Source organism: Oryctolagus cuniculus, chromosome 5 (genome assembly GCF_051225735.1).
Source record: "Oryctolagus cuniculus isolate XC-2025 breed Fujian yellow rabbit chromosome 5, ASM5122573v1, whole genome shotgun sequence".
Lineage (NCBI taxonomy): Eukaryota > Metazoa > Chordata > Mammalia > Lagomorpha > Leporidae > Oryctolagus > Oryctolagus cuniculus.
This window is the reverse complement of record NC_142871.1, coordinates 61850881-61873906: the sequence shown is the minus strand read 5'-3', so window position 1 is coordinate 61873906 and position 23026 is coordinate 61850881. Positions and strand designations below refer to the sequence as shown.

General features: G+C 44.8%; 1 protein-coding gene across 1 annotated transcript; it reads right to left on the bottom strand.

The window, feature by feature from the left end:
- Positions 1–9085: 9085 nt before the first annotated feature.
- On the bottom strand, positions 9086–22989 carry CD164 (CD164 molecule). Its single transcript, XM_017345316.4, has 6 exons — positions 22719–22989; positions 20115–20201; positions 18935–19003; positions 17390–17425; positions 13820–13867; positions 9086–11582 (listed from the first exon to the last, which is right to left on the bottom strand). Exons 1-6 carry the CDS (start codon positions 22897–22899, stop codon positions 11416–11418), a joined length of 588 nt encoding a protein of 195 aa, XP_017200805.2. The 5' UTR covers positions 22900–22989; the 3' UTR covers positions 9086–11415.
- Positions 22990–23026: the final 37 nt, after the last annotated feature.

Genomic DNA, 23026 nt, shown 5'->3' with positions numbered 1-23026 from the left:
TGGTAAGAAGGGGTAACTGGAAGCCCCCAAAACTTCCCTCCCTGTCAATAAAATGCATCAGAAGCAATATCACAACCCTGAGGAACTTGTCCTGTGGATCAACGCCACCATTGACATGGCTTTCACTTGCACAGAAGACAGATAAGGGCTTAGAAATAGCTAGCAAGTATTGGGTCCATACCATAACGAACAGGTAGCGAAAATTGCAGCTGCTGTCCCAGATGTACTGTCTTTAAAATACATATAAGTTATTTGAAAGGCAGAATTACAGAAAGAGGGAAGCAGAGAGACAGACAGAGACAAAGAGGATATCTCCCATCCATTGGTTCACTCCTCAAATGGTTGCAATGGCCAGGACTGGACCAGGCCTAAGCCAGGAGCCTGAAACTCCTTCTAGGTCTCCTCTGCAGATGGCAGGGGCCCAAGCACTTGGGCCATCTTTCACTGCTTTCCCAGGCGTTTAGCAGGGAGCTGGATTGGAAGTGGAGCAGCTGGGACATGAACAAGTGCCTCTGCGCAGGGCCGGCATTGCAGGAGGTGGCTTAGCACCACAACACTGGCCCCAGATGTACTATCTTAACTGGAACGAGTTAATGTGCCTGTAGAACTTGGTATACAGTTATTGATATATCTTTTGCTCCTTAGCAATTTGCAAGGCCCACAAGAAGTTTGCTTTTCCCTGGCAAAGTCATAATATATTTTGACTCTTGCCTGAAGACTGTGTCAGTTCTCCTGCCCTCTGCCAGGAGACAGCTCACAAACCTTGACCATCATGTTAGTCCACAAATATCCCGTTGCTGCGACATTGATGACATCATGCTGCGTGGACGTGATGAGCAGAAAGGAGCATGGACTTGGGTGCCTAATAAAACATATGAAAACTGGAGGATGGAAAAAAACACTACAAAAATCACAGCCCTTAATTTTAATAAAGTTTCTAGGGGTCCAGTGGTTTGGAGTACATTAAAAAAAATTAGGCCAGCGCCGCGGCTCACTAGGCTAATCCTCCGCCTTGCGGCGCCAGCACACTGGATTCTAGTCCCGGTCAGGGCACCGGATTCTGTCCCAGTTGCCCCTCTTCCAGGCCAGCTCTCTGCTGTGGCCAGGGAGTGCAGTGGAGGATGGCCCAAGTACTTGGGCCCTGCACCCCATGGGAGACCAGGAGAAGCACCTGGCTCCTGGCTTCAGATCAGCGCAATGCGCCGGCTGCAGCGCGCCAGCCGTGGCGGCCATTGGAGGGTGAACCAATGGCAAAGGAAGACCTTTCTCTCTATCTCTCTCTCTCACTGTCCACTCTGCCTGTCAAAAAAAAAATCCACTCAAAAATGAGAGTTAAGTTGCACCTCATACTAGGTACCGTGGAAAATGAGACATGATGCTTGGTAGATCCTTGTGGATTCTGAAGGCAATATATATTCTATGTGACTGTGCTATTTCAACCCATCTCCAGAGTCACTCTTTTTTTTTTTTTTTTTTTTTTTAGAAAGAGTTAGAGAGGTAGAGACAGAAAGAGAGGTCTTCCATCCACTTGGTTCACTACCCAGATGGCCACCACAGCGCAAGCTGTGCTGATCCACAGCCAGGAACCAGGAGCTTCTTCTGGGTCTCCCACACAGGGGTAGGGGCCCAAGGACTTGGGTCATCTTCTACTGCTTTCCCAGGCCATAGGAGAGAGCTGGATATGAAAAGGAGCAGCTGGGACTCAAACCGGCACCCATATGGGATGCCAGCACTTCAGGCCAGGGCGTTAACCCGCTGCACCACAGCGCCGGCCCCGAGTCACTCTTTTTTTTTTTTTTTGACAGGCAGAGTGGACAGTGAGAGAGAGAGACAGAGAGAAAGGTCTTCGTTTTGCCATTGGTTCACCCTCCGATGGCCGCCGCGGCTGGCGCGCTGCGGCCGGCGCACCACGCTGATCCGATGGCAGGAGCCAGGTGCTTCTCCTGGTCTCCCATGGGGTGCAGGGCCCAAGGACCTGGGCCATCCTCCACTGCACTCCCTAGCCACAGCAGAGAGCTGGCCTGGAAGAGGGACAACGGGGACAGAATCCGGCGTCCCGACCGGGACTAGAACCCGGTGTGCCGGTGCCACAAGGTGGAGGATTAGCCTAGTGAGCCATGGAGCCGGCCCCAGAGTCACTCTTAAGATGAGCATTTTTGAGTTGGGACCAGAGAAAGAGAGGACCCGTAGCTGGTTTGAATTACAGAGGAGCCTCCACAGCACATCAGGCTGATGGTCAGCTGCTCCAATGATACTCAGAATATGGCGTAAGGGATATTATGTGCAGCCCCTGTCAGGCTCTCGTAGGAGAATCCCAAGATAGTAATGAGGAGAAAATTGATATCCTTTTCTAAAGATAACTATTCTTTTAAGAGACAGTTTCTTGCTTGCTGCTGTGCCTTGGTAGGCACTGACCGTGGCCTAGCAGGGATCACATGGCCTGAGCTTCCGCTCATGGTCTGGGTGTTGTTAGACTACCTGGTCGTGAAGCTGGGCCTGCCCAGCAATGATCTGTCAGGAGACGGCAATGGTGCACAACAGACCTAGCATGCTGGGGCAGGTTTTAGAGGTGGAAGCATCATGGTGTGTGAACTGGAGGCGCCCACGCTTGCAACACCAAACCCTGTTTTACTGCTTCTTTTTCCGAAACCCATACTTGTGGCCTTCAGGGGTGTTCCCAACAACCAGCTGGCTAAGAAATCAAGTCTGGTTTACAGATGGGTCTGTTTGACGTGTTGCTTCCACCCAAAAGTGAACAGCTAAAGCACCATAGCCCTACCTGAAGGTGACCCTGAAGGATGGTGGTGGAAGCAGCTTCCAGTGGTGCCTGTGGTTGCCCAGCGTGTCTGAACTGAGAAATGGCTGGGGAGCCCCCTAGTCTGCGGCTAGTTGCTGGCATTCGTCTACATAGTGAGGGACTTGAAAGAAACAGAGCTGGAAGATGGGTGACAAGCAAGTCTGCAAGGATTCTGTGGCTGGCTCTCTCAGGATGGGCGCAGATTGTAAAGGTATTCCTGTCCTATATTAATGCCCACCAAAGGGCATCCACAGCAGAGGGGGTTCTTATTAATCAAATTTACAACCTACTGATTGGGTCGGTAGCCTCATTTCTCACATATCCCACTGGTTGTACAGTGGGCCTGTGGATAACATGGCCATTGAGGCAGGCATAGAGGCCATGTATGGGCTCAGCAGCATGGACTTCCCCTTGGCAAGGCTGACACAACTACTGCTGAGTGCCTAATCTGTCAAGAACCAAATACTGAAACCGCAACATGGCACCAACACTATGGGTAACAGCCATCTACCTGGTGACAGGCGGGTTATACTGGACCCCTCCCATCATGAAGGGGGCAGATTTGTCTTCATGGAAAGAGACACCTATTCTGGATAGGGAACACCTTCCCGGCTTATGATGCTCCTCCCAGCACCACCGTCCAATCCACATACTCACAGAGTGTCTTCTCCATGGCGACATTTCCCATTGCTTTGCTTCTAAGCGCGGAGTCAATTTCACAGCAAAGGAGATGGTGACATAAGTGCATGCCCATGAAATTAGCACAGCTCAACACCCAGAAGACGTTGATCTAACTGAAGGATCGGTGGTTCAGTGAAGATTTGGTGGTGATGGTTGGAAGACATTACCTTTAAAGCGCGGAATCCTAGCTTATGGCACGGCCAGGGTATAGGTGCCCAGGGACCCCAGGGTGGTAGTGGGAGTAGTGCTTCTCATCCTAGCCATCTTGAGCAGTGATAGTTTGGAAGCCTTAGTTCCCAGAAGATGTTTCAGCCAAGGACCCTACCACGGTTTCTCTGTTGTGTGACCTATAATAGACCAGTGCCTTGGGCTTTGTATGCCCCTAAGTCAATGGGCAGCAAAAGTGTAACCACTGGCTGGAATGATCAATCCTGAGGACCAGTGGTAGATTGTATTGCTGGAACATGAAGGAAGCCAAAAGGGCTTTTTGGAATAAGGATTACTTCCACACCCAATAGGAAATTAAGGTTAATGAAAAACCTCCAGCAACCAAAACAGGTGGGACAATTGAAGGATTCAGACACTTTGGTAATGAACCTGACCAGCTGAGGTTCTGCCTGAATGGAAGAGGAAGGTCATGTATTTCCAGAAAGTAGGACTGTAGGGGTGTTGAACATTTTCCTCATTTGCATTCATTTGTATATTCTAAACATTTTTGTTTTAATTTGAGATACAAGTTTTTAGAGGTTAAACTTACAATTTAGTCTTTAGGTTTCAGAATATTTGATGGAACAGAGACAAAACCTGAGGAATAATTATTACAGCCAACAATGGAAACTGATTCTTGGCATTGGGCATCTTCTCATTTTGGAGAAAGGGAATGAACTTGACCTGTCAGAAGTATAACTGTATCTTGTGAGATGGAAATGTACAAGGGCACATCAACTAGTTTGTGGAAAGTAGAATTAAGAGATAAAAAATATAAACTTTATTTCTAAAGACAAACTCCATCAAGTTCAAGACACTTTTTTAAAAAGATTTATTTTATTTATTTGAAAGAGTTAGAGAGAGAGAGTAAGAGTTCTTCCATCCACTGGTTCACTCCCCAAATGACTGCAATGGCCAGAGCTGAGCTGATCTGAAGCCAGAAGCCAGGAGCTTCTTCTGGGTCTCCCACACGGGTCCAGGGGCCCAGGAACTTGAGTCATCTTCCACTGCTTTCCCAGGCCATAGCAGAGAGCTGGATTGGAAGTGGAGCAGCAGGGACTCAAACCGGCGCCCATAATTGGATGCCAGCACTGCAGGCTGGGGCTTTAATCTGCTGCGCCACAGTGTCAGCCCCCAAGACACTTTCCAAAGTGATGATTTAGTGAGGGTTCTGGGAATTGACACGTTTCAGTGCAGTTCCTTTTACATCATTAATTAAAGAGAAATGGATGCCCTTCAAAGATTCTTTAAGATTAGGAAACATAGGGGCCAGCATTGTGATGGGGAGTGTAAAGCCACTGCCCGTGATGCCAGCATCCCATATGGGCACCAGTTCACGTCCCAGCTGCTCCACTTCCAATCTACTTCCAATCCAGCTCCCTGCTAATGGCTTTGGAAAAGCAGTGGAAGAAAGCCCAAATATTTGGGCCCCTGCCACCCACATGAGAGACCTGGATTAAGCTCCTGGCTTTGGCCTGGCCTAGTGCTGGCCGTTGCAGCCACTTAGGGAGTGAATCAGTGGATGGAAGATTCTCTCTCTTTCTCTCTCAGTCCTCTCTCTCCCTCTCTCTCTGTATCTCTGACTTTCAAAATGAATAAATAAACCTTAAAAAAATCAGAAAACATAAAGAAGTCAGGAGGAGTCAAATCAGGACTATACGCTGAGTACTTAATGATTTTCCATCAAAACCTCTCAAAATTGCCCTTGTTTGATGAGAGGGAAGGGCAGGACCATCGCTGCAGTGGAGAAGGATTCGCTTGTGATTTCCCGTGTTTTATTGCTGAAGCTCTAACATCCTCAAAACATGCTCCTACTAAGCAAGCAGTTACCATTCTTTGATCTTCCAGAAAGTCAACCAGCAAAGTGCATTGAGCGTCCCCCAGAATGTCACCGTGACCTTCACCCTTGGCTGGGTCCACTGTCCTGTGACTGGACCACTTCCACATCATGATCTTCATTGGGCTAAGCTTTGTCTCCAAGACCGGACTGCTAACAGACACGTTCCACTTCCTGTTATAACTCTCCTAAGAAATGCTTCAAGAGCTCCATCTCACTTGTTTATAAAATCTCCATTGAAAACTCTAGTAATTGGTCCTCTTCAAATGGGGGCAAAAATAAGTTTTTTGTTTTGTTTTGCCATATAACGGACTTAATCCACTTTATTTTTCTTGTGTAAAAACCTATGTTGTGGGGCCAGCACGGTGGCCAGTAGGTTAAAGCTGCCACCTGCATTGCCGGCATTCCATATGGGTGCTGGTTCGAGTCTCGGCTGCTCCATTGCCAGTCCAGCTCTCTGCTATGTCCTGGGAAAGCAGTAGAAGATGACCCAAGTGCTTGCGCCTCTGCACCTGTGTGGGAGACCTGGAAGAAGCTCTGGCTCCTGGTTTTGGGTTGGCATAGCTCCAACTGTTGCGGCCACCGGGGAGTGAACCAGTAGATGGAAGACCTCTCTCTCTCTCTCTCTCTCTATGCCTCTGCCTATCTGTTACTCTGCCTTTCAAATAAATAAAACTTAAAAAAAAAAAAAAAGGCAGGAGCATATTTGGGTGCACAAAGACTATGAAATCCATGCAGTTTTTTCAAGATACAAACAATCCAGAATTTTCTGGACACTTCCTAGACTTGTTTCATTGTTCAAAAGTTTCAAACTCTGCAGAAGGGCGCATATGAAAGTGTGGACTGAGACTGCTATCTATGGATTGACCCTCAGTTCCTAATGCACTTGTTGCCTTCTCTGCGATAATGGAGTGGACCCCATGAATCAGTCTTTCTCCCTGGCTAGGCGGTACTGGGCTCTGGGGGTGCTTCTTTTCCAGGTAGATGCCCACAGTGCCCGGCTGCAGCTTCCACAGCTGCGGGCCACTTGTGTGGCACCTCCCATGCACGGCTTACCTCACATCCCCCTGAATGACTACCCCAGACACTGCCACTGGCATGCCACGTCCCCGCGGATGGCTCCCCTGGCACCCTCTCAGATGGATCTGCCCCTACCACAAACCTCAGCACACAGGGAGCCAAGGTTGCAACCTCTGTAAAGAGTTCTGGCCTTCGGCTTGAGGAAGTGGGGAGCGGCTGCTTCCTGTTATCCCTGTATTCTTTAGAAGTCTCTTTAGGCTGGCGCTGCGGCTCACCAGGCTAATCCTCCGCCTTGCGGCGCCGGCACACCGGGTTCTAGTCCCGGTCGGGGCACCGGATTCTGTCCCAGTTGCCCCTCTTCCAGGCCAGCTCTCTGCTGTGGCCCGGGAGTGCAGTGGAGGATGGCCCAAGTACTTGGGCCCTGCACCCCATGGGAGACCAGAAACACCTGACTCCTGCCATCGGATCAGCGCGGTGTGCCGGCTGCAGCGGCCATTGGAGGGTGAACCAACAGCAAAGGAAGACCTTTCTCTCTGTCTCTATCTCTCACTGCCCACTCTGCCTGTCAAAAAAAAAAAAAAAGTCTCTTTACTGTTCTTCAAGTTTTTAGGTTTTAAAGTTCTACAAATATGTCCCACCGCTCCAATCCACTGTTACAGTTCAAGTCAAACTTTCACTGTTCATATCGTGTGGCTGCCTCTCCTGATTAAATCCTGTTAGGCACAAAGCTATAATCAAACACAAAGACTTGAAGAAAATATATTACTAATGGATTAGCATCCAGCATATATTAATTTTAAAAACCCTGTAAGTTGAGGGGCTGGCGCTGTGGCGCAGCGGGTTAACGCCCTGGCCTGAAGTGCCGGCATCCCATATGTGCACCGGTTCGAGACTGGTTCGTGCTGAGGTTTGTGGTAGGTGCTCCACTTCCAATCCAGCTCTCTGCTGTGGCCTGGGAAAGCGGAAGATGGCCCAAGCACTTGGGCCCCTGCACCCACGTGAGAGACCCAGAAGCTCCTGGCTCCTGGCTTCAGATCGGCACAGCTCCAGCCATTATGGCCAATTGGGGAGTGAACCATCTCTCTCTCTCTGCCTCTCCTCTCTGTGTAACTCTTTCAAATAAGTAAATAAATCTTAAAAACAAAGCAAAACTATAAGTTGAAAAGAAAAAAAATAGAAAATTTGACAATTTTCAGAGGGAGTAGGTAATAATAGTAACCAAGGAAATCATTTCATTCAATGTTCAAATTTAAAAGCTTGTTAATACCAAGTGGTAAGATATAGAACATACTGATAGCCTGCTGGTGGGAATCCGAAGGCTATCTCAGACTCAGAACACTCAATGTGGGGGCCGGTGCTGTGGCACAGGTTAAGCTTCTGTCTGTGGTGCCAGCATCCCATATGGATGGAACTTCCAGGCTCCTGGCTTTGGTCTGGCCCAGCCCAGACATTCTGGCCTTTTGGGAGAGAACTACTAGATGGAAGCTCACCGCTCGCTCTCCCCCCTTCTCTGCAACTTTTTCAAATAAACAGATCTTTAAAAAAAAAAAAAAAAAAAAGCCATGAAATGAAAATGAAACAGTGGTTTTCCAGTACATTGAATGTTATGCCAAGAACAGTAAAACCTGGAAAAATCAACTGACCTAACGTACTGCCTAGAATTTCTAGGTCAAGTTGCTGGGAGGGCGAAATCTAGACAGAGCCCAATGAACTTCAGGAGTTGAGAAGATGGAACTGAGGACTACGGGAGATGAAGGCAGCCAGTTTCCTGAGCAGAGGAGAGGCAGATCAACTCCAGAACTCTGCAGGTGTACTGCAGCGTTCAGCAAGACTGCCTAGCACATGGATGGGAAGAGACCACCTGACAGGGGCACCTGTGTAGCCTAGTGTTGACCATCTCCACGCCCCTCCCCCCTTCAGAGTATCTGGTTTGGAAACCTCAGGCTCCTGACTCCAGCTTCCTACAAATGCATTACCTCAACTCCTGGTTCTGATCTGGCCCAGCTGTAGCCAGGGCAGACAGTTGGGAAGTGAGTCAGCAGGTGGGAGCACACTCTTTCTGCCTCTCAAATGACAAAAACATCATCAAGCAAGCAAATCGGAAGCCACCACCACTGATGGGCATCAAAAAACTGACACTGTCGTGAGCAGAGCCAGATTTTGCATGTCAGCCTGTGGCCCGGCAGTCAATTATCTGTACCATGTAAGCGGAAGCCCAATCTTACTTTGCATGCAATCTGAACTAAAAAGGCAAAGTCACAAAATGATTAAGCTTTCAGAAATAGAAAAACAAGATAGTGTTCTCATAAATTCTTGGTAAACAAGAGCATGATGGCTACTCCTCTGTGGAAGATCAACTTGCACATCACCCCCACTCCAGCTGGGATTTCTAAGGCTGGAACAATACTATCAGTTTACCACCGGCCCTCTGAAAGTAAAAAACTGAGGACACTGCCCACCCTGCCCCCAAACTCAAGTAGATCTTTGCGTGACATTCTATAACCAAAACACAACGCACTGCAGACAATAAACGAGGAGCTGAATTCAATAAACACGTAGATTTATTTTAAATCAGTTTGGTACATGATACAGATTGGTTTTGCAGTTTTTACTGAACAAAAATAGAAATTTCTAAATACAGCAGTGTCTGCCTGTGCAACAAACATCTGTAAGGTAAAATAAGGTATTTGATAGAACTACATCTGCATGAACAAATCAGATGAAAAATCTGAAGAGGTTTCTACATACCTTCTGGATTAAAAAAAAAAAAAACTTATTAATGGCTCAAGATACCACATCACTAAAGGAGGGTGGGGGAGAAAAGGCTGTGAGTTCTGTTACAAGAGCTCATTTGTAGACCTGCAAACTCGACTCAATTTCATGTTCTGCTTTTGTTCTCAGAGCAGTGCTCAAAATTGGAGAAGCCTCAAATCAAGTTACGTTTTCACAAAATTTGCTCCATGTGTGGCAAGGAATTCATATTCACGTACATGACAATTACACTGTAGCTAATTTTGCCACCTTGGGAAGAATGGAAATTCTGCATATTTTCAAATGAATCTTGTAGCACTCACTAAAAAATAACAGCCATGGCACCATAATAAATTTTGTGAGGTACCTAAATTACTACTAATGGAAACACAAAAATGTGAGGTAAACCTACCTTTCCCAAAAACCTTTGAAGCCAGAGATTTTAAACAATTAAGGCACTTGAAAACATTAGGTGTATGTACAAATGTGCAAGTAAAACAAACTTCAGCTGTACCAGCAAGTAACAAAAGAAACAGTAAATCTTCATTTAAGAACCTTTAATATCACTATCTAAATGCAAGGAGTTTCAGTTTATGAAACGAACCAAAGCAATCTGTCATTCCTTACTATAAAATACGAAAACCAAGTGCTAAACTCAGCCACTAAAGGCTAAAGAAACTAACACAATGAAACTTTATAACCTAGAAAAGCAAAAGTCCATTTTAAACTAAGTAAAGCCTCTGAATTAATCCAATGTGTCAAAGGCAAGGGAGAAGTTACCCTCTACAACTGGGGGGGAGGGGGGAGGGACTTGAAAAAACTAGTACTTTATGAGAAAGCTACAGAAATGAAAAGTATGCATCCCTATTACATTAAAGGAATCAAAACCAAGAAGGGAGGGAAGAAAAAAAGAACAGTCCATGCATTCAGAGAAACCATCCTTAAAAATCTACAATCTGATCAACCAGAAATCCTTATGGGTTCTGAGATTACACTGGTTACATTTGCTGTCTGGAAACTTAAAATGATTGTCGCATGTAAAGAGTAATTCTGAAACTGATTTCTTTCTTGCCTGACTTCTCTAAGACTGATGGGAATTCTTTCAAGGAACAACAGTGTTGGGATACTTTTTTGAAGAGTAAAGAAAAATAAAACTAAATGCATGTTAGCTCCATACTTTTCATTAGCCATTAAGGAAAATATTGGGAGATTCAGTATGTGAAGGCTTTCAACTTTGTATAATATCCTTTAGTTTAATTTCTCAGCTCTGAAACAAAGTAGGTATGCTTCAATTAAATATTAATAGTATGATATCTAAAAGCAGGTTTACAACTGCTCATTTCCAATTACATCCTCAGACATTTACCTTTCTTAACGTGAACGAAGAAATCACAAACATTTTAAGTTACCTTCCAGTCTGTCTTGTAAGGCACTGTTCTCTATTTCTCAGTGATATAAGGTGCTTTACGTACATGAACAATAACCTGTCATACTTGTACGTCAATGGTTTGTATCCTTCCCATGCATTTCTTTTAATCTGGAATGTAATTCCCTGTGTGGCATCTTATTTCTAATGTAGAAAAAATAACTTATCAAGCACATTTTTGAGTCTAAGGATACAATTCAGTTCTACTAGATGTATAAATTTATTCTGAAGTAATAACCAAAAATCCACCTGACTGATGCTCGTTTGGCACACACTCTTCTCAATTCTGGTCACTAAATTATACCTTGGGTTTAGATAAAAATAATGCAGCTCTGAGGTTTTAAGATGACTAACCTGCCAAGACTCGTGCGGCTGTCTGCAGGACAGCCTTTTCCATCGCTTACAGAAAGTTACATTTGGCATGTCAAGGAAAGAAACAGAATCCCACAGCAGCAGCCATTTAAAATAAAAGAAGACAGCACAAGGATTCATGCAGAATATTGTAAATATTCCTGTTGAGCAAATGGTTTAACTGATTTTCTTCAAGAACGACGCTCCGTGACATCCTGTATGCGTCCTCTGGAAATGGAACGATGCTGGACTAGTGTCTTCCACGTGGGACCTCTTCAAAGAGTATTTTGGTTTCAGTGGGTTACACAAACGAATCGCCAGTCCTTGTTAAGTTAATAGGTCCGTTTACAGAGTGTGGTAATTTCGTTCTTTAGATTTGCAGAATTTGTAGAGAAAGAAAATTACAGCCTGCAGACCCAGGACAAGGACGATTCCTCCAATGAAGCTGGCTGCATCAAAGGTGGACTTCCGCCCAGGTGATGAGGTTGGGGTCAGAGTGGTATTTGCCGTACCTGTTAAATATGAAAAAATAACAATTTTTAATAAATCTCACGACCCTCTACCGTAATTCAAGAACTCCCCGAGAGCTTCTATTTTGTCACATGTTAAAAATCTGTAAAGTATTTCTGCTTTAGTCAAATCTTGATGGCTAGACTTCACTACTACTGAAGATAACAAGCATTTATCAATGTCATTCTTCATTTCACCCAGGGACAGCAAGGGGCCAAGGCTGCTAGAATACTTCAAATATGAAAACAACAGAAAAAGATTTTTCTGGTACCTAAATTATGTCCTGGGAATTCATCAACCAATTTAAAGATATGTAATAATTTCTTTAGACTACAAATTTTTGGTTGTCAGAGTAAACATTAGCATTTGAATTAAAATATTCAAGACACTTGAATTTCACTAGATTCACAAGGCAGATTAAAATTTAATTGCAGGGCCTGGCATTGTGGTGCAGGGGGTTAAGGAGCCACCAGCAGCAGCAGCAGCGGCAGCATCCTGTACCAGAGGGCTTGTTGAGTCCCAGCTGCCCCGCTTCCCATCCAGCTCCTGCCCACACACCTGAGAAGGCAGAAGACGGTCCAAGTACTTGAGCCCCTGCCACCCGTGTGGGAGCAGGATGGAGTTCCTGGCTCATGGCTTTGGCCTAGCTGTGGCTGTTGTGGCCACTGGGGAAATGAACCAACAGACAGAAGATCTATTTCTGTCTTTCAAATAAATAAAGCTCTAAAATTTTTCAAATTAAAAAAAGAATCTAAACAGTACTTTGTCAGCAAATTTTATATTATGACAAAGTATTACCAAATTATATGCAAAAAGAACACAAAGATTAGAATTTTTCAGAGATGAAAACATCTTAAGAAGAAACAAAAAGACTAAGAAAGTACTACCTGTTTTAACAAAAAGTAATTTCATACTTTAAAATAGACTTTTGGGGCCTGCATTGTGACGCAGAGGGTAAAGCTGGCCTGCAATGCTGGCACCCTATGAGGAAGCCAGCTCAAATTCTGGCTGTTCCACTTCCAGTGCAGTTCCTTGCTAATGGCCTGGGAAAAGCAGTCGAAGATGGCTCATGGGAGATCTGGATGATGCTCCTAGTTCCTAGAGGCCACTTGGGGAGTGAAACAGTGGATGTAAGATCTGTCCCTCTCTCTAAATCTGCCTTTCAAATAAAATAAATCTTCTTAGGATTTATTTATTTGAAAGAGAGGGTTACAGAGAGGCAAAGGTGGGGGTGGGGGATGGGGAGGGAGGTATTCCGTCCTCTGGTTCACTCCTCAGATGGCTACAAGAGCCAGAGTTGGGTCAATCAAAGTCAGGAGCTTCTTCCAGGTCTCCCACGTGGGTACAGCGGTGCAGGGGCCCAGGACTTGGGCCATCTTCTACTGCTTTCTCAGGCCGTAGCAGAGAGCTGGTTCGGAAGTAGAGCGGCCGGGACTTGAACCATCGCCCATATGGGATGCCAGCACTGCAGGCGGCTGCTTTACCTGCTATATATAAACAAAACAAAACAAGAGACTTTCATTTTTTTCTTAAATGGAGTAGCAAATGACACTGGCTACTGTTGTTGTGCACGCTTGCTGGCTTTCAATGCCCAGTGTTGTGTATTCCTTCTTGTAGAGATGGATTGGCGTCACTGCACCTGAAAGACCGTACCTGCATCCTGCATGCAGCCAGACGAGTCACTACAAACAGGTCAAAGGACTCCACAACCTTAACTGTTTAGTTTAAATATGGCAGGGGGAACAGTCACTAACTTGTACACTTTGCATCTTATGGCATAACCTAAATGTGAGGTACTTTACAAAATGTCCAATCACTAGCTAATAAAAAAAGTTAATTTTTACGTGCATTTTCAAGAGTTGCCGAGGAATTTAAGAAACGGTAAGGAAGACGCTGAGGGGCACATCTGAGTCCTGGCGTTTCAGTGCAAAGGGACAGATACATTCAAACTGCCATGCTCTCAGCCAGCACTCAGCCAACTCATGACCATAAGCAGTAATCACCAGATTTCACACACAAGTTGTAAAGATTTGAAAAACAGTATTACTGAATTCTACAGTGTCATGCTAAATATGATTTTGTATTAAAGAACTGGAGGAGGATCTCAGCAATGCTATCACTATTGCTTTAATAGCACACTCCACCTTGGCCCCCATCATTCATGAATCAAACTGGAAAACGGTGGTAGAAACAGTAAAAGGCACATGTCTGACACCACTGTTTCAGCAGCATCAATTACCTGATGTAGTAACTGTGGCAGAAGTTGTAGGCATAGTTGTGGTTTTAGCTGGAATAAAAGCAAAATATATTTTAAAACCTTAAATTTCTAACTTCCCAGTTATCTAGCATCTACTTTTTGAAAATGAGACTGATGTTAATATACTTTCAAATTTTTAGAGAATAAAACCTAAATGTTAGTTAATGGTTCACTAACATACACTTTAAGAAACACTAGCATTTAAACTTATTTTAAAACCTTAAGCTAGCATAAAATTTTATCTATGATGTATATATAAGTATAAACTCCATGCGTTTTTCAAAAATTTTCAAAAAGTTTTCAAAAGTTTTCAAAAAGATACAGAAAGAGGCAAAATATTTAGATGAAGGTAGTATAGGTTTTTTTATAAATCTTGCTGCAAAGACAAAGACGATTAACTTAAAAGTCATGGTAAAAAATAAATACAGCTTGGTATTTCTTATGTGGACATTAAGATTTATCTATCTTTATCTTCTGCACTTTAGGGATTGGCAAACTTTTTTTAAAAGGGCAAACAGTAGGGGCCACTACTATGGCAAAGTAGGTCAGGCTACTGCCTGTGACACTGGCATCCCAAATGAGCACTAGTTCAAGTCCCAGCTGCTACATTTCCAATCCAGCACCCGGCTATTGTGCCCAGAAAAGCAGTGGAAGATGGCCCAAGTGCCTGGCCCCCTGCACCTACATGGGAGACCCAAGTGCCATTCCAGGCTGCTTGTACGGTACAGCCATTCGGGAAAGGAACCCGCAGGTGGAAGAGCTCTTCCTCTCTGTCTGCCTTTCAAATAAATTAATCTTTTTTAAAAAAGAAAAAAAGGGCAGATAGTAAATACTTCTGGTTTTGTGCACTATGTAACACAAAAGCGGCCAAAAACAACACGCAAAGGGCACAACTGAGTTCCTGCAAAACTTTACTCACAAGAACAAGTGGCCTGGGGCCATAGTTTCCCCAGGTAGGACACACAGTGTGAGGCCAAAATACCTGTACTATCTAATGATGCCTCTAAAGAAACGCACGCTGTGTCTGAGAAGACTGGTTTGAATGTAAAATCATTTTAGGAACTGAAGCATTCTATTATGAAAGGAACGTCAACCTGTGCCTGTCTAGCACCAGGTGTCAGCTATACGGGCTCTCACACCTCTACTAGAAAGCAAGGCCCTGTACACAGTTTACACAAACTACTTTTTTCTGGTGTCAAATGACCACAGAGCTACCAAATGAGTTCACAGCATTGGAGCATGTGAGATGGACTTCATTAAGGAATACTCCTGAAGGGTTAGGGGTCAAAGTTTTGGGAAGAGGGCACCACATGGGTAAGGGGCTACAGGAGTCACTGAGGACAGCTCCTTCTGGTGGTGTCAGTTTCCTGGGCTCGTCAGGCTTCACGATGAGGGGCTTCAATGTGAAGATGTGCTTGCTACAGGGGGCAGCCGCGGAGGGTTTGCAGAGGACGATAGGAGGATGAGTTACACGAATCTTACTTGTTTATGAAAAATGCAAAGGGTTATACCGCATTAGGTCTTTAGCTGTTTCATAAAAATAGGATAGGAAGGCTAAAGAGAATTAAAAACTATTTTCTGTTGGTATTGCCACCAACAGAAACCACTAGTCTCTGATATGCTGAGGCTACTGATGGACACAAGTGTTCACATGTGCACTAGTACCCTTTTCTCAAGCACTGTTGTACGCGTTCATCTGCCCTGCTCTTCACTCGCGCTTCGTGCCTCTCCACCCTAGGACACCTTGCAGGGAGATTTCCAATTTCCCCTCTGACAGGCCCATTCTCACACAGAGGCCAGACACTCGAGGGAATGACTACTTAAGGCTCACTATCCTCTTCAAGGTTCTTGTTGGTTGTGTAAGAGCACTTTTTGTGTAACCAGAAAAAAAAAATCTACAAATTAAACTCGTATCAAATTCTCTTCAATTTTAAAACACTAACCAGGCAAACACGCATTTTCAATACTGAAAAAACTATTACATAGATATTTTCAAAATAAGGCACTACCTTAGGGAACACACCTCTATTGATCTACTTTATATAAAAATATCTACTAAAATAGAAAAATGTTATATATATTGATCTACATTTAAAAATCCGTAGGTGTTTATAAAAACTATTAGTGACATGAAAATATTTATATAATCCCATCACTCAGAGTAATGTCACTTGCCACAAAACTTTTCTTTAGGCTTATATATAACAAAAACTAAAACAGTACTAAAATGGCTTATACAGTTTATAACAGTTTGTCTTCACTTAATGTACTAGGAACATTCCTATTTTATCTCTCACATAATTTGGTCATTTCATTATTATTTACTTCTATTATTTACACAGGGGAGGGCTAACATAATTAACCCTATTGCATACCTTTCTACATAAATCAGATTCTGTCTGCACTGTTTCCTTGGCTTCCCTTAACTTTCCACTTGCCCTCTTGAACAAAAGCAATGTACAAACACCAAGAAAGAAATCACCTAAAGGCTTGTGTTTCAATTAGAAACTTCCAGTTAACCACTGCATTGTCTGCAGGCATGCCCTGACTTCCTTCCCGTCGGCAGAACCAGACAGGTAAGGGGCTCGAGGTAGTTTCCAGGAAGGAACTATGGCAGAGAACTATACCAACAGGGACTCCCAGGAAAGAAATGAAAAGTGGACTCACAATGGGCCCGGGGAACTGCCTTTACTCTCTGCCTTTCTGTTCACATCCGACCTTCTGGGAATTGGTTTTCTCCTGACACCACCGCTTGCATCAACCTTAACATCCTCCATAATCCATGACATCTATCAGGTGCTAAAGTTTATGAGTACACTATCGTGTGCCGATCAGCTCAAATTAAGTTTCGTAGCCATTTGCAACTGCCCAAGCAGGATTATTTCTACTACAGCTCATGTCAAGTCACCAAGCTGGTGTCTGGAGTTGAGAAGAGCTACGTACAATCAACTAGCAAACGCTAGCCAAGCAAACTCTAAAATATCACTCCCAAATCCTTTGAAATTCTTGTCCTTGTCACAGTTTTGCCTACTCTCTCCTTTGAAAATCTACACTCACACCCACACACTGACAGTATTTTTGGACACTTCTCTAGGATGCCTTACTTCTAGGCCCACTCTTACTGAGTTTCTTCTCATTCCTGAGACATTATTCTTCTCTGAAGTTTGGTTCTCAAGCCCAAAGCCCACTCTCTCTGCTCCTCCAGTGTTCTCTAATTCTACCTATGCTGGCTGATTTATCTGCGTTTTTAGCCAAGAGCTCTTTCCAGAGTTAAAATTTCCAGAATATTGAAAAGACCCTACAACATCCATAAGAAGTATGTGAACTCAATACTCCAATCTGCTGAAATCTACTGAATGTCAAACAGCAGAGATGTGTGTCACTGTCATATACAGTATATACTAGTGCAACTCTCTAGTCCAGGATGAAGTCTTCACCAACCTTTAAAATTATACTAACTTCCAGGCATTTGCTTACTAAAAAATTAACCAACAAGAGAGTGTAAAAACCCTGAAAGATAGTGGGAAGTAAGATTTAATCATATTGAATTACCTGTAGATGTGGTTGGCACCAGAGTGGCAGTGGGCACTGTTAAGGAAAAAGAAACCACATACATCAAAGCTGTCTATAACACTGCAATACAACACTACTGCCCAACCTGCAGTCATCTGAGTATCATTCTTACAATTGAGATAATACTTAAAACCTAAATGAAGTCCAAGTTCCTAATGGCTGTAGAGCTCCAGTCCAGCCCTCTAGCTGCACCCTAGCCCCGACTTCCTTTATAGGAGATAGAAGTAAATTTACCCACTGTTTAAACCATTGTAAGTGGGATTATATAATCTGGTTATGACCTTTACAACCAAGTTCATTCTAGGTGGTATCTTATCAAATAAGCAGCATTATGTACTTAAGTTTTCCTCACATCAATGTTTCAAAGAATTTTGTACTTAATCAGGTCTCTAAGAAATGCCATGAGATCCAAAGTCGGAGAGTTTTTTCTAATACATATTAAAATAAGTAACTAATAAAAATGTTTATTCAGGTACCATCACCTAACCTATACCATGAACCTTACATAAGGCATAACTGATCTAACACTAATGAAATCTGTGGTCACAAAGTTCATACCGGGATGGGGAAACCCCATCAAAATCAAATACTCAGAGGCAGTCTTTGAAAGTTATTGACACACTCCACAAAAATCTCTCTGGTCAATCATTATCTATGCTTCAAATTAAGAGCTTGAGTTTCTCATTAATTTATAATCTTGTTAAGAAAAATCAGCAATTTCAACTATAAATTTTAACAATCTGCTAGGCAAAGAGTAAAGGTTAAAGATAATCAAGTGGGGGCCAGCACTGTGGTGAAGTGGGTTAAAGCCCTGGCCTGAAGCGCCAGCATCCCATATGGGCGCCGGTTCTAGTCCCGGCTGCTCCTCTTCTGATCCAGCTCTCTGCTATGGCCTGGGAAAGCAGCAGCAGATGGCCCAAGTCCTTGGGCCCCTGCACCTGCATGGGAGACCCAGAAAAAGCTCCTGGCTTCAGATTGGCCCATTTCCAGCTGTTGCGGCCATCTGGGGAGTGAACCAGTGGATGGAAGACCTCTCTGTCTCGATCTCTCTCTGTAACTCTTTCAAATAAATAAAATATTAAAAAAAAAAAAGATAATCAAGTTTCTCAAATTAGTACAAAAAAAAGGGGATAGAGAAAGTTCCCTTAATCACAGCACAGACTACACTAGAGAATAAATGTGACAATCACTAGGGCCATGACTCAGAAAGTGCCGGAACAAAGTCATCCAGGCCTGTAACATACAAATAAGTTAGGGTCTAAATGACAGTGAATTCCTGAGAAAGTTAAAAAAAAAAAAAAAAAAAACAGGAAATGAAGGATCTGTATTTACAGTGTTCTACAGTACAGCTCAATCACTAAATTCTGCTTCAAAACATTACTCCTTTGTGGATCAGTATGAACACATATCCAAATTCTAACAAGATCAGAATCAGGACAATGCTTCAAACACCACAAAGCGATCTGAGGCAACGCTCTTCCTCACCTTTCTGTGTCTTCCCCAGCAGTGGACGGGAATACTTACCAGAACAGAACTCTGTGCTGTTCACCACGCTACACTGAACTGTTGAGTTATTTGAACAGTAGCTCTTCTCTGTTATAGAAACCAAAAACAAAGACCACCAGTCACTTACTTGTATTATTGCTGACCGTTGCTACTAAGCTCTAGAGTAACTTTTAAAACAACCACACCCAAACACAACCACAGACCAACACACTGTCACCTTTTCCCTTACTATACAGGATCCCTGCAACCCTTATCCTTTTAAAATTCATGTAAATATATGTGATAGAATTCATGTGAATATACTGTACAGAGACATCTACAAAAGAGGCGGCGTCCAGAGCAGCAGCAGACTCTGTCCCAGAACTCCCTTCTCCTTTACACTTTCTAGAACAGATTTCTGGGATAAGCAGACTTTGGAGCTGGAGGAAAAGAGCCTTAGCCAACAACTCAGAGCTCTCTCTCCAACTCATTCTTCCCCGTATCTATGCATTTAACACAGTCCAAGGCCTCTTCATAGTTCATCTTGTAGGAACTCAACAGATAAATGCCTCACTCTCCAGGGGAAATGTCATGACTTTCTTTCATAGCTCATCTGGCATATTAATGTGCTCTTAATCCTAATGCCCAAGACAACCTCTCTTCCTTTATTTATTGAGCTTTAGTTATCAAGTCTAAGCACGGGAGAAAAGATTTTTCAGGGGAAGTGCCAATCAACTGGCATTTTAAATGAGTAATAGATGTGCACACTATCCTAAATGTTAAGAATTTTCGGGGCTGACACTCTGGCATTTAGCAGGTAAAGCCCCAGCCTGCAGTGCCACCATCCAATACAAGTGTGGGTTCAAGTCCCAGCTGCTCTAATTCCAGTCCAGCTATGACCTGGGAAAGCAGAAGATGGGCCAAGTCTTTGGGCCCCTGCACCCACATGGGAGACTTAGAAAAAGCTCCTGGGTTTGTATTGGCTCAGCTCTGGCCGTTGCAGCCATTTGGGGAGTGAACCAGTGGATGGGAGACCTCTCTTTTCCTCTCTCTGCCTCTGTAACTCCACCTTTCAAATAAATAAATAAATCTTTAAAAAAATGTTTCAAATTTTCAGGACTATTTTTTCAACTTAAGATTTTATTTGGATTATATTTTTAAATGTTATAACAAAATAGTTTTGTACTCTCAAAATCAGAGCAACCCCCAAACCTCTTACCTTTACATTCTATCCAAAAGCAGGTATTATTAATAGCACTGCTAATATTAAAACAGGAAGCACAGCTGTCATGGCTCTCACACGTTTCTAGGGAGCAAAATGTAGGAAATTGATGAATTAATTGGTATCTCATTTGGGTTTGTTCTACTTATCTTTTTTGAATTAGCACTATATACAGTACCAGAATTAGTAATTCAGAGAAATGGTAGAACTGTATATATGGTTTACCAAGAAACTGCAGTCATCACAAATTATGAAGCCTTAAGTAAACACAACAGGAAAACAAACAAGTAGCAGGCACACTTGGCACCTGCATGTACCCATCTAAACAATCCTTTTTCGCAGGGCTGCTATTTGAAAGATGCCCAGAGCCGCTCGCGGTCATGCAGCATTTTACAGCATCCTTAAACTACAAAAATTCTGAGAAAAAGGCTGTTACACAACCAGCAGGACACGTAGGGGAATACCTGCCACGATTCAGCAGGTGGAGGAGACACTGGGATTTTTAATAGCAATGATTATGTATTAAGCTCCGATGCTGCCATTCTGAAATGAGGTGCTTTTTCAGAGAATCAAGATTCTTCGATATGCTATTTACACAGTCCACCACGACCTTTAACAAGTCTGAAAGGTGTCTGCCAAAAGTTTTAAGGGGCCAGCGCTGTGGCACAGTGCTTGCCAGCATCCCATATGAGCATGGGGTCAAGTTCCAGCTGCTCCACTTCCGATCCAGCTCCCTGCTAATGGCCTAGGAAAGCAGCCATGGACAGCCCAAGTCCTTGGGTCCCTGCACCCACGTAAGAGACCCAAAGGAAGCTCCTGGCTCTGGATCGGCCCAGCTCCTGCCATTGCAGCCATTTGGGGGAGTGAAGCCAGTGGATGGAAGATCTCCCTCTCTTTCTTACTCTGTTACTCTACCTTTCAAATAAACGAATGAATCTTTAAAATACAAAGTATGTCTAAGCCAAACAGTACAGGAACAAACTCAAGGAAAGCTTCCAACACACGTTCTCATTTGCCCCCTCCACCCCCTCAAAATGGTCCTGCAGAGCTGTGGCATTGTAATATCTTATTTCTAGTAGGCATGGAAGGCCTACTGGGGTAGAGGACTGACAAAGCAGGAAAGTCTTGGAAAACAGACGTTATCTTTCACTAGAGGCACCCTTCAAAGTCCTTTACTACTCCCTCTAGTCCTTCACACTTGATGTTGGTTGTAGCTGAGGGAATGTTAGTTACAATAAACTGAACCTGCTACTTTGCAGGCTGCAGCTTATCAAACTATAATTTCCAGAAGATACAAATTATCTCCTTTGCATGCATTTCAATTACACAAAAGCAATTACTTGGTTTCCAAGCCTCTCTTTAAATTAAAAAAAAAAAAAAAGGGAAAAAACCACACACATTACAAACTGCCAAATAAGCAAGAGACAGAAAATATTCTGCTCTATCATGGTAAAAACAGTGCGGTTAGAATTTCCAGCACTGAACTGCAATTTACTTTCCTCGCTTTTAAATGTTTGAATCCTACCATTTAATCTTCCTGAATGTAACAAAACACGAGCTATTACGATTGCTGACTTCTTAAACTCAGCGACTGTACGATACTAAGGCCAGGGAAGACGCCGCAGAATATGATCAGCATGAGAAAAATGCCTTGGTCAAGTCGTTCCACCTCAGCCAGGCTTCAGTCCAGTGAGTTCCTCCTTACCCAGTAACAACCAGAGTAACCAATCGCACTACACTGCGGGCTTTGAACATCCAGTTTCTTCTCCTTAATACTTCCAATGCACTTTCCCTCCCTCTTCTGCCTTGTCGAAGCACACGCCAATTTCTGCCACGATCCGTGTACGGCTTCACCCGTCCTCCTCTCCCGCACAGCTGAACAAAAGGTGTGTTCCAGAAAACCTACAGGCCTGGCTTCCAAGCCAACTCCACAACCTACGAAACCCAACGCCCCCGAGGACTCCCTTCCCCGTCCGCCTTCCGGCGGTGCCCCGAGCCCCGAAAGCCGCACCTGCAGAGCGCACGCGGGCACGCGCTGGGCACCACTTCTCTGCACACCGCACGGTGTCCAGTGTTCACGATCTATGTGCTGGACCTCAGATACCGCCCGCAGAGACCCGCAAAACCAGGGCAATCACACCTCCAGCGACTCGCACACTCGGACCCCAGCCCGACACCCAAGCGAGCGCTCAGCGTTAAGTTTCTCTTTCCGTCTTGCGCCCACTTCCGGAGAAGCCTCCCTCGGGAGACGGCCCCGGGGACAGGAAAGTTCGGTCTCGCCGCCAACTCCGGAGGCGTCGCCTCGCCCCATCACCAACCCCACAGCTGCCACCGCGGAAGGAAGCCACGTCCCCTCGTCCGCGCCTAAGGTCAAGCTAGGGACTACCACGCGGTTTTTAAAGACCACCGCAGCGTGCGATGCTCTCGGGGGTCGGAAACAGCCCGATGGCGCCCGGAGCGCGCCCCGGCCGCCCCGCGAGCGGACTCGGGGCGGGCCGCCATGTTGTCGGAGTCGCCGCCACGGCCGGACCCGCGCGCACGGGCGAAGGCGTGCGGCCGGGAAGGGCGGGCGAGCGCGGGACTCCCAGGGCCGGCGCCCACCTAGTGCTGGAGGGGTGGTCGACGGGGAGGGCTTCAGCGACGTCGGCACTATCTTGGAGGGCGTTAAAGTCGGAGTTTCAGTCCCGTTCGGGGTCACGGTGGTGTTCGAGTCCACGGACAGGACGCAGAGCGCGGCCAGGCAGGTGGCGGCCCAAAGTAGCGGGCGGGAGAGGCCTGACATCGTGTCCTCGGCGCTGGTGTCCACGCGAAAGCTGCAGCGCACTACGCTGGCTCAGTCCCTCCGTCCCCTGCGGCGCCGCCTCCAAGACTTGGCTCCCCTGCGGGAGCGCGCTGAAGTCACGTGAGGG

What these genes read in the sequence shown, in the direction of transcription:
- CD164 (XM_017345316.4), bottom strand. Translation starts at nt 22,899, where the DNA reads ATGTCAGGCCTCTCCCGCCCGCTACTTTGGGCCGCCACCTGCCTGGCC. An exon ending in CTTTTGGATAGAATGTAAAG is followed by an intron (nt 19,004 to 20,114) that starts GTAAGAGGTTTG and finishes TTTCTATAACAG; the next exon opens with AGAAGAGCTACTGTTCAAAT. An exon ending in TGCCACAGTTACTACATCAG is followed by an intron (nt 11,583 to 13,819) that starts GTAATTGATGCT and finishes CATATTTAACAG; the next exon opens with GTACGGCAAATACCACTCTG.